This window comes from Dendrobates tinctorius, unplaced genomic scaffold (assembly GCF_039654945.1).
Source record: "Dendrobates tinctorius isolate UK_male_01 unplaced genomic scaffold, ASM3965494v1 ptg000192l, whole genome shotgun sequence".
NCBI classification, from domain to species: domain Eukaryota; kingdom Metazoa; phylum Chordata; class Amphibia; order Anura; family Dendrobatidae; genus Dendrobates; species Dendrobates tinctorius.
In genome coordinates this window covers 6353395-6364581 of record NW_027361859.1, presented here as the reverse complement: position 1 = coordinate 6364581, position 11187 = coordinate 6353395, and the positions used below count along the sequence as shown (strand labels likewise).

Sequence of the window (11187 nt, the reverse complement as noted above, 5' to 3'; positions counted from 1 at the left end):
TATACCTTGGGGAGCCACGGTGGTCGAGTACTCCTCGAGGAACGGCTCTTAGTGCCCCAGGGGGACGAGATGTCCTCGCTTGACTTGAAACCATAGAAGCCTTTCAGTCTTGATTCTTTACTTTATAGGTCGATATCTAATTTCATTCATATTATGCTTATTTGGACATGTCGCCAGTCTATTCTAGACTGTTGCACCTGACTGTTATTTTGTTATTTCGTTGCCTCAAAAATTTTTGATTTCATAAATGCCATCTCTACGACATAAATTTAATGTCTTCCCTAATCCACAGATCTCTAAGGACTATAATTTTATGTGATTTATGTAACTGTGGATATATTTGTCGTGTTTCTTTAAAACTATAAATAAAGAATTACAAAAAAAAAAAAAACTCTTCTATGGACGCCTATCTCAGCTGCAGGTCCTATGTACCGACATCCCCCCTGGGATGCCGTCTGCACTTTGCGGCTAGAGGGCCGGCTAGCATTTCTCCAGCCCTGGTCGTGGCTCAATGTCTTGTCTCTTCCGACCAGCCTAGGCCCCGTAGTCTGCTCACCATTTCCTGGATCTCCCGTCTGCAAGAACCCCGAGAAGGGTTCAGGCCTATGTTTGTGGCTTGGTAGGGAAAGCGGCTGGTTCCGGACCACAGGCTCCGGCCAGCTTTCTCTGGCTATTCCTCCAGTCACTCCCTCAGGAGTTATTCTGCCATCTTTGTCACGAACAGAGCAAGTAATACAGTAATACTCTATGGATGAGAAATTGAATACAGAAACATTTTTCAACACTTTTGGACTGGCATATAACCCCAAAATGTACCACAGACCAGTTAATAGTATATGGATGAGTAATTGAATAAGTTTCAAAATGCTGCATTCTACATTAGAAGCACAGTGGAAGAGAATTTATAGAAATCCCATGCTCACTGTGCTTCTATTTAACACTGTGAAAACTCACCCAAGGTGCGGGTTTACAAGAATTTCAATTATCTACAGTGGAGACACTTCAATGAACATACAAATTTAACTGCGCGATTAGAAAGCGTTTTGGATGGAGCAAAAATATGCTGCATCCAAAATGCTGCTATTTCCTGATTGTGGGGACATAGCCTTATCCAACTCATTACATATTGACCCTGATAACAAATGTGAATCTGTTCCATAATGTTAGTTTATTAACGTCATCAAAAATACTGAAGCGAAAAACATTTTTTACATTCAGAGTATGAAAATAGCTTTTGACCCGTGTTAGCTAAATGAGTGTAACTTAACTTTTCAGAACCACATTTCTCACATTCAGAACAAGAAATTGACTTCTCCCCTGTGTGAGTTTTTAAATGATCGAGAAGACTTGATTTCCAAATAAAGCATTTCCCACATTCCGGGCACGTAAATAGCTTCACTTCTGTGTGAATTCTTTCATGTTTAACTAGACTTGATTTATCTATAAAACATTTCCCACACTTTGAGCATGAAAAAGGCTTCTCCCCTGTGTGAATTCTCTGATGTCTAACGAGATCTGATTTCTGATTAAAACATTTCTCACATTCAGAACAAGAATAGGGCTTTTCCCCTGTGTGAGTTTTTTTATGATCAACAAGAATTGATTTCTGATTAAAAGACTTCCCACATTCTGAACAGGAGTATGGTTTCTCCCCTGTATGTATTCGCTGATGTCTAACAAGATCTGATTTATGACCAAAACATTTCCCACATTCTGAACATAGAAATGGCTTCTCACCAGAGTGAGATTTTTGATGGGTGATAAGATTTGATTTCCGAGTGAAACATTTCTTACATTCTGGGCATGAAAACGGCTTCTCTCCCGTGTGAGTTTTCTGATGTGTAACAAGATGTGCTTTTTTCGTAAAATATTTCCCACATTCAGAACAGGAAAATGGCTTCAAACCCGTGTGAGACTTCTGATGCTCAACAAGATGCGATTTCTGTGAAAAACATTTTCCACATTGTGGACATGAATATGGCTTCTCCCCTGTGTGAGTTCTCTGATGTGTAACAAGACTCCATTTAGCAGTAAACCGTTTCCCACATTCTGAACATAAAAATGGCTTCTCCAATATGTCTCTTTCATTTTCAACAACCCTTCTGTGACTTTTATTTTGTTTAACAGTCTGTGATGAATCAGGAGATAGGACATGTTGGAAATGATCAGATGATAGATCTTTGCTGTAGAGGGCTGGCTGTATATCTGAGATAAAGGCACTCTCTTCATTTATATCATGTGTAAAAAGATCATCTGTATTCGAATCTGAGCATAATAGATGTCCCTCTAAGGGCCGGGTACAGTTATCTGTCAAGAAATAAACACATTTTATTATTTTTGAATAATATGATCTTGAAATTATAGTGATATTTTATAATGTTCCTTTATAAAAAAAAAAAAATTCTCAAAACTGCAATGTTTGATAATCAGTAATGGATCCAAATATGTTAGAAAGAAGACCCTTATCTCTAAGTTTGGCCATGCATAGTCAAACTTGTCTAGAACGTTCTAGGTACATGGATGGGTATAAGTTTAGCGGGGAAGAGTTCAGGTTATATGTACCATAAAACAGAAAAGACACTGAAGATAAGTACTCCTAATGCCCTAGAAAGTCCAACTTTTTACAAAAGTCAGGCTGGTTTCACACTTGCGTTTTTTAGCGCTGCGCCTTGTGCACCATCGTGCGCATTCGCATGCGCATTGCTCCCCTATCTTTAACATGGGTGCGCATGGTCTAGCGCATGCACGCGTTCGTATGCGTTTTCATGTGCATGCATTTTTTGTACTGTGCGCCTAGGCGCGCCGGACGCAACCTGTTGCATTTTTGGTCTGTCCGACCTGTCTCAAAAAACCGCATGCGCACGTTAGAGCACGGAATGCGCAAAAAAAAGCATTACAGTCTATGGGAACGCACGCGTGCGCTAGGACATGCGCACGCATGCTTTTAAAATCGCATGTGTTTTTTTTAGTTAACATGGTGCCAAACTGGTTAAATCGCATGCGTAAAAAAACAGCAAACGCATGATGCGTTTTTTGCATGCGTTTTTTATGCGCACAAGGCGCAGCGCAAAAAAACGCTAGTGTGAAACTAGCCTCAGGCCTGAACTTCCTGGTTGTGGGATCATGGCATTCAAAGTGGAATCCCACAAACCTTATTGGCTGGTCTTGAACTGAAAGAATGAGATCTCTCTCTTTCCAGTAAGCCGTTACCAAACGTTATCCATTGTAGTGAGGTTATCATTCGATGACAGCTTAGTAAAGTGTGCAGCAGCAGTGGGATAATGGAAAGAAAGGCATATCGTTCTTTTACTGAGAGTGGACAAAAAGGATTGTGGAATCCCGTTCTGTATGTACAACCCCTGGCAAAAATTATGGAATCACTGGCCTTGGAGGATGTTCATTCAGTTGTTTAATTTTGTAGGAAAAAAGCAGATCACAGACATGGCACAAAACTAAAGTCAATTCAAATGGCCACTCTCTGGCTTTAAGAAACACTAAAAGAAAGCAAGAACAAAAAATGTGGTAGTCAGTAATGGTTACTTTCTTAAACCAAGCAAGGGGGAAAAATTATGGAATCACTCAATTCTGAGGAAACAATTATGGAATCATGAAAAACAAAAAAACACTCCAACACCTCACTAGTATTTTGTTGCACCACCTCTGGCTTTTATAACAGCTTGCTGTCTCTGAGGCATGGACTTAATGAGAGTCAAACAGTACTCTTCATCAATCTGGCTCCAACTTTCTCTGATTGCTGCTGCCAGATCAGCTTTGCAGGTTGGAGCCTTGTCATGGACCATTTTCTTCAACCTCCACCAAGGATTTTTAATTGGATTGAGATCCGGACTATTTGCAGGCCATGACATTGACCTTATGTGTCTTTTTTCAAGGAATGTTTTCACAGTTTTTGCCTTATGCCAGGATGCATTATCATCTTGAAAAAATGATGTCATCATCCCCAAACATCCTTTCAATTGATGGGATAAGAAAAGTGTCCAAAATATCAACATTAGCTTGTGCATTTATTGTAGATGTAATGACAGCCATCTCCCCAGTGCCTTTACCTGACATGCAGCCCCATATCATCAATGACTGTGGAAATTTGCATGTTCTCTTCAGACAGTCATCTTTATAAATTTCATTGGAACGGCACCAAACAAAAGTTCCAGCATCATCACCTTGCCCAAAGCAGATTCGCAATTCATCACTGAATATGACTTTCATCCAGTCATCCACAGTCCACGATTGCTTTTCCTTAGCCCATTGTAACCTTGTTTTTTTCTGTTTAGGTGTTAAAGATGGCTTTCATTTAGTTTTTCTGTATGTAAATCCCATTTCCTTTAGGTGGTTTCTTAGAGTTCAATCACAGACGTTGACTCCAGTTTCCTCCCATTCGTTCCTCATTTGTTTTGTTGTGTATTTCCTATTTTGGAGACCTACTGCTTTAAGTTTCCAGTCTTGATGCTTTGACATCTTCCTTCGTCCACCAGTATGTTTGCTTTTAACAACCTTCCCATGTTGTTTGTATTTGGTCCAGATTTTAGACACAGCTGAGTGTGAACCAACATCTTTTGCAACATTGCTTGATGATTTACCCTCTTTTAAGAGTTTGATAATCCTCTCCTTTGTTTCAATTGACATCTCTCGTGTTGAAGCCATGATTCATGTCAGTCCACTTGGTGCAACAGCTCTCCAAGGTGTGCTCACTCCTTTTTAGATGCAGTCTAACGAGCAGATCTAATTTGATGCAGGTGTTAGTTTTGGGAATGAAAATTTACAGGGTGATTCCATAATTTTTTCCCTCAGAATTGAGTGATTCCATAATTTTTCCTCTATGCTTGGTTTAAAAAAGTAACCATTACTGACTAGTACTACCACATTTGTTGTTCATGATTTCTTTTAGTGCTGCCATTTGAATTGACTTTAGTTTTGTGCCATGTCTGTGATCTGCTTTTTTTCTACAAAATTAAACAACTGAATAAACATCCTCCAAGGCCAATGAGTCCATAATCTTTGCCAGGGGTTGTAGTAATCCCCTAACCAGGAGGTTCAGGACTGACTTTGGGTTATAGCTCCTCAAAGATTCAGTGGCACATGAGAAAGTCGACATACACCTTAGGCCTCCTTCACACATCCTGGTAATTCCTGTACTGGAAAAAACAGTAAAAGTGAGAAACATGGCCTGTGTCTGTGTGACACCTGTGTATCAGATTGCTCTTCATGTGAAACATCCATGTGTGTCTGTGTGCTATCAGTGTGACACATATGGAGTGAAATGCAAAATAGAAATTAAAGAGTGTTATGACTTAAAGATGTTCAAAGATGAAGATAGTGATGAGGAATATGATAAATGTCAGTGTGCTATATAATCAGTGCTTTGTGTTTTTTTCTGTTTTTAAATAAATCAAATTAATCAAAAAAAATAGCGTGAGCTCCTGCATAATTTTCAAAACCAGCAGAGGGAAAGCAGACAGCTGGGAGATGATACTAATAATCTGAGAAAGGGGCCATTAGCCCGAAATGTTCCCAGGCTATTAATGACAGCTCACAGCCGATTGCTTAGCCTTTCCAGGAAAAAGTCCATGTTTGAAGAAAGGGACTGGATGATCCCCAAACTCTGCAGTTCTGCTTTGCTCACCCTTACTTGTGGGTACAAATGATAAAAATGTAACCTTTTCTGCATTAAATGGTTATTACTCACATAGATTATCTGTAGTAATCTCTTCACATTGATCATCATTCCTCACATGTGTCTCTGTAGTATTAATATGGGTCAGATCTTCACCCTGATGCAAAATATTGTAAAAGTCACTGACAAATAAATGTGACTTCTCCATGATCAACTCTAATCCTGCCAACTCCACCGTTCTCATTACACAAGTATAAAACATATAATACTGGTGGATAAAACAAGACTGAGCACAAGACCTTCACAGCCGTCTACACATCATAGGGGAGATCTCATGACACCTTCTCTCCATCTACCTGATGATCCTGAGGAACACTGGGATCTTCTTGTTTACAGTCCTGTTGAAGAAGAGGACGGGGACATCTCTCTGGTGTTGTCCTCTTACTGGATAGATCTGGAGGAAACACATACAGGGACTGAATTCATTCTTTACATACAGATAATTATAGGCCGCGTGTATTTAGTCCTGTCTATTACCTGGTGATGTGAGGGGCTGGGGAATCTCCATCATGACGTCCTTGTACAGATCTTTGTGCCCTTCTAAATACTCCCACTCCTCCATGCAAAAATAGACAGACACATCCTGACACCTTATAGGAACCTGACACATACAATGATACTGTCATCCACCGATCCCTTCATAGTTACTATATAATGTCCCAGCATTCCCAGCAGTGTCACCTCTCCAGTCAGCAGCTCAATCATCTTGTAGGTGAGTTCTAGGATCTTCTGGTCATTGATGTCCTCATGTATCAGGGGGTGAGGTGGAGGCCCTGTGATTGGGCTCAGGGGTCTTCTCCATCCCTCAGACACAGGGTCCTGACAGCGCTCACTAGAGGTCTTCTTCACTAATGTGTAATCCTGGTTATGGAGAGACACATTAATAAATCTCACTACAGACATTTCCAGAGTCCTCACCTCTCCAGTTCTGTCCATCTGTTATTCCCATAGATAAGAATGATGTAGTGTGACGTCAGCAGAATCTCTCACCTCTCCAGTAAGCCGGAAGAGGATCTCTAGGGTGAGGTGTAATATCCTCTCCACCATCTTGTCTCTGTCCCTATCCATTTCTGAAGGGTCAATCAGGAAAATTTTCTTCTAAAGAAGCTCTCCACTGAGATGATCCAATTTTTATGGACACCTGAATGGGCAAAAGATGTCATGTCACCTGGACCTTCCGAAGTGAGCGGAACAGGAATAACCACGTAAGGATTTCACCATCCTAGCTCTTTGCCACACTACAATTTTTTACCCATCCTAAAGCTTTACATATTGCCACTTGTATAACATATCAGAGGAAAACGTATGGCTCTGTTACTCGTATCTTCAACCTATTTATACTACGTGACTCAACACAAGTCTGATCAATTATTTTTTTCCATATAGCTCATTCATGTCCGAGTCATTGATACGGGAATCATAGATACGGTACATGATCAAAAATGACATTACAGCAGTAGTCATTGGAGCCAAGTAGCTGCAGATCTCCGGTATAAATCCAACTTGTTAATCATTTATTAGTTCTGTAGTCTCCAAAGGTTGAACACAGAAAACACATGTAACATTTATAGCATGTCCTATACATAGTCAGGAGATAAAATACAGCCATAACGGCAAGAAATAACATAATAAGATCTGTCTCCTGGAATTATATGTCCCCAACAGGCTTCTATTACACCGTACAGAGGACACCGCAGACAGCTACATCACAGGGACAGGAAGAAGAGCTGTCCCCTGTAGGGTGGCCACACAGATACCGGGGCTGAAGGGGTTAATAACATGGCTGACAAGTCCCAATACTGAGGAGTCTCCAGCACCTACCTCCACCTGCAGAGCCGCACTCCACATATATGGCTGCTCTGTGCGCACAGGACCTGGGATGAGGTCACAGGAGGGGAGGAGTCAGGGGTCACATGATCAGGGGCCTCAGTGTATGCAGGACTCTGCTGTGCTGGTTGTCATGGTGCTGGATGAGGGGAAGTTTATGTGTGGGGTCAGGAGGGGTTTACAGGGGGGATGTAGCAGAGCCGTGTGTGTACGAGGTGTACGGAGCGGAGCCGTGTGTGTACGAGGTGTACAGAGCAGAGCCGTGTGTGTATGGGGTGTACGGAGCAGAGCCGTGTGTACGGAGCGGAGCCGTGTGTGTACGGAGCGGAGCCGTGTGTGTACGGAGCGGAGCCGTGTGTGTACGAGGTGTACGGAGCGGAGCCGTGTGTGTACGAGGTGTACGGAGCGGAGCCGTGTGTGTGAGGTGTACGGAGCGGAGCCGTGTGTGTGTGAGGTGTACGGAGCGGAGCCGTGTGTGTACTAGGTGTACGGAGCGGAGCCGTGTGTGTACAAGGTGTACGTAGCGGAGCCGTGTGTGTACGAGGTGTACGGAGCAAAGCCGTGTGTGTACGAGGTGTACGGAGCGGAGCCGTGTGTGTACGAGGTGTACGGAGCGGAGCCGCGTGTCTACGAGGTGTACGGAGCGGAGCCTTGTGTGTACGAGGTGTACGGAGCGGAGCCTTGTGTGTACGAGGTGTACGGAGCGGAGCCGTGTGTGTACGAGGTGTACGGAGCGGAGCCGCCTGTGTACGAGGTGTACGGAGCAGAGCTGTATGCATGTACAATGTGTACAGAGCTGGGTGTGGGTGCGATGTGTGTGGAGCAGCAATGCTTTTGTGTTTTGAGAGGCAGAAAAATAAATCACCAAAGAAAGTAAGATGAAATCAAAATGTTCTTAAAAATGTATCCGCTGCGATCTCCTGCTGTAATGTCAGTATTGTCTTTTGCTTCCTCCCCTGCCCAGGAGCTGTGGTATGTTCTGTACGCAGTCAGACACAGGGGTGAAAGAGACAGAGCACAGGGGGGGAGACAGCTCAAACGGGACAGCACATGACGGAGAACACAGCACAGGAAGGAGAGAGACAGCAGACAAGGGGGATAGCACATGGGGTAGACAGGTCAAAGAAGAGCGCACAGACGGGAAAAGTCAGCACATGGGGAAAGAGAGAGTGGAGAGGTGGGTGAGCACATGGGGAGAAGAGATTCTCAGTGCTGCAAAGCCTGCCTCCATCGTGACATTACCGCCGGCCTTCATCTAATATATATATATATACATATATACAAACACACATTTTTAAGGTGACATAAAGGAATAAACAAAACAATAAAACCTGCATGCAAGTCTGTACTATGCACCCATCAGGAGTCTCTTAAATCGTTTTGTATTTAACTGAAACCAGGGATTAGGCATATACAAGGGGCACATCTTTTCCCCAAAACCTAGATTGAGTCCAGGTTTCATTGAGTCTGCAGTGTGGTGTTAACACCTCAGGTGACTCTTCCATGTTCTTTATAAGAAAAGCATGACATCGAATAAGTTTGTTTTCCCAGTCCAGATTTAAAAGTTTATCCAGTGTTTCTGTAGGGTGCAATAATTCTGCTACTCAAACCAAGGTGATTAGTAAAATAGTCATTCTGCCAGTGAAATGACCTTTTGGCAGTCACTGGCGTGGATCAAGGTAGGCTTTCCTTCAATCTTTCCTTCAAAAGTTTCACTGAGGTGTTAGCTGTACTAGGATGTGGCCATGAAACCGTGGATCTAGGCTCTTTCTCACGTTTACCAAAACCGAAAGAAACACAGTCATACAGTCCAACCAAGAAATGACTATGAAAGACTTTATTATTCAAATATCAAAATAGAACAAGCCCAAAGGCAAGGGAGGAGAATAAATATGCATACCTACTGCCAACATACAAAAATTGGGCTGGAAGGACCATACAAAAACATCATGTATAAATTATTGCACCTGTAGCATACATTACACCCACTGGTTCATATATCACAGAAATCAGAATCAAATAATTCGCCATATATTAGGGGCCATAGAAACAATATATATAAATACCTGACAGTGCAGAGACAGGGTCCACCAGCCCACCCCGACGCGTGTTTCAGAGCAGACTCTTTGAGGAACGAGTCTGCTCCGAAACATGCATCGGGGTGGGCTGTGGGCGGGGCTGCAGGTGGGGCTTTATGTGGTCCTCTGCTTACATATTCATCTATATGGCTTATTATGACAGGTCACTAATCCCTCAGTGACCCCCCTGTTCTGCCCATCTGAGTATAGGCAATATGTTCCCATTTATGTGCTGGTTTGTTGTTTGTTATAGCACCATCTAGTAGTGACTGAATTTATAACCTGTGTCTTTACCAGCAGAAAGAGTGTCGCATTGTGGGATTAAAGCAAGGTATGTTGAGAAGAAGAAACTCCATTTTTTTTGTGTACTTCTTGGGACACATGTGTTTGTTTGTCCTCCTGTAACTGCTTCAACTTGAGCTTGTTATCCCTGTAAAGCATATCTGATAAGATTAATATCTCTGTTCTTGCAATACAGTATTGTACAGAAATGTGATTAACTGTATAGCAGCCAGTGCATAGGAGATGTGATTATTAGAGATCTGTATATTTCCATGTTCATGTTTTCATCACACTGTATACTTTCCTGTTAATTGTAAAGTGTCAGCTGTGTCATTATTTGCCCAGTACTTACTTATGTTGTTTGTATTCTTGTAGTTTTACTGCATGTTCTATACCTGTTCACCAATAAACAAGTTAGACTATAGAGAACGGTCTGCTTATTTTGGAAGACATAAGTGGTTTATGATGTATGTCAGATTGCACACCGTATCAGCGTGTATGAAGACAGAACACCTCCCCTATTTTACATACTGAATATAATATGGTTTAAACTAAAACAATTCACATTTATAAGGCAGGCGGTGGCGCCTGCGAGATAGCATGATGTAGTGGATAATATGCATATTATCACTTTAAGAGAGGCCTGGGGTCAGTACCAAAGCGCAGAGTGGATTTGATCCTACTTCTGTACCAGGGATCCCTTTAAGAGGGGCCTGGGGTCAGAACCAGAGCACTTAGTGGAATTGCCCTAACTTCCATACCAATGATCCCTTTAAGAGACCCTGGGGTCAGAATCACAGAGCTGAGTGGAACAGTCCTAACTTCCATACCGGGGATCCCTTTAAGAGAGGCCTGGGGTAAAAACCAATGCGCTGGATGGATTTGCCCTGACATACCAGAGATCCCTTTAAGAGGGAAGATGTGCCTATGGGATGGAGGATGTGTGAAGGGTATATGGGAGGGAGGGGGTGATTCATTTCTGTCATGTGCTCTCTGCTCCTTTCTGGGGGGCAGGCAATGGCTGGGAGCTTATGTTTCTGGGAATGCTAGATTTCTCCCACCCAGTTACTGTCTTCTGAGGTGTCGTGGAGTGAGAAAACTGTTGCTCATAGCAACCAATCACAGCTCAGCTTCTTGTAAACATCTCTGGTGAAATGAAAGATGCTTAGTGATTGGTTGCAAGGAAAACTGTTGCTCATAGCAACCAATCACAGATCAGCTTCTTTTAAACAGCTCTGGTGAAATGAAAGATGATTCGTGATTGGTTGATGATACACACACACACATTCAATTTTATATATATATATATAT

General features: G+C 42.4%; 1 protein-coding gene across 3 annotated transcripts; it reads right to left on the bottom strand.

Moving 5' to 3' along the window:
* Positions 1-1149: 1149 nt before the first annotated feature.
* LOC141055807 (uncharacterized) lies at positions 1150-7639 on the bottom strand. 3 transcript variants are annotated; one of them, XM_073552520.1, is made up of 7 exons: positions 7511-7639; positions 6680-6830; positions 6371-6550; positions 6167-6290; positions 5986-6083; positions 5702-5786; positions 1150-2307 (listed from the first exon to the last, which is right to left on the bottom strand). In XM_073552520.1, the coding sequence occupies exons 2-7, from the start codon at positions 6755-6757 to the stop codon at positions 1181-1183; spliced, it is 1692 nt and encodes a 563-aa protein (XP_073408621.1). In that variant the 5' UTR covers positions 6758-6830; positions 7511-7639; the 3' UTR covers positions 1150-1180. The 3 variants fall into 3 exon arrangements, with proteins under 3 accessions (XP_073408621.1, XP_073408620.1, XP_073408622.1); XM_073552519.1 differs by lacking the exon at positions 7511-7639 and adding an exon at positions 7373-7503; XM_073552521.1 differs by lacking the exon at positions 7511-7639 and adding an exon at positions 7447-7466.
* Positions 7640-11187: the final 3548 nt, after the last annotated feature.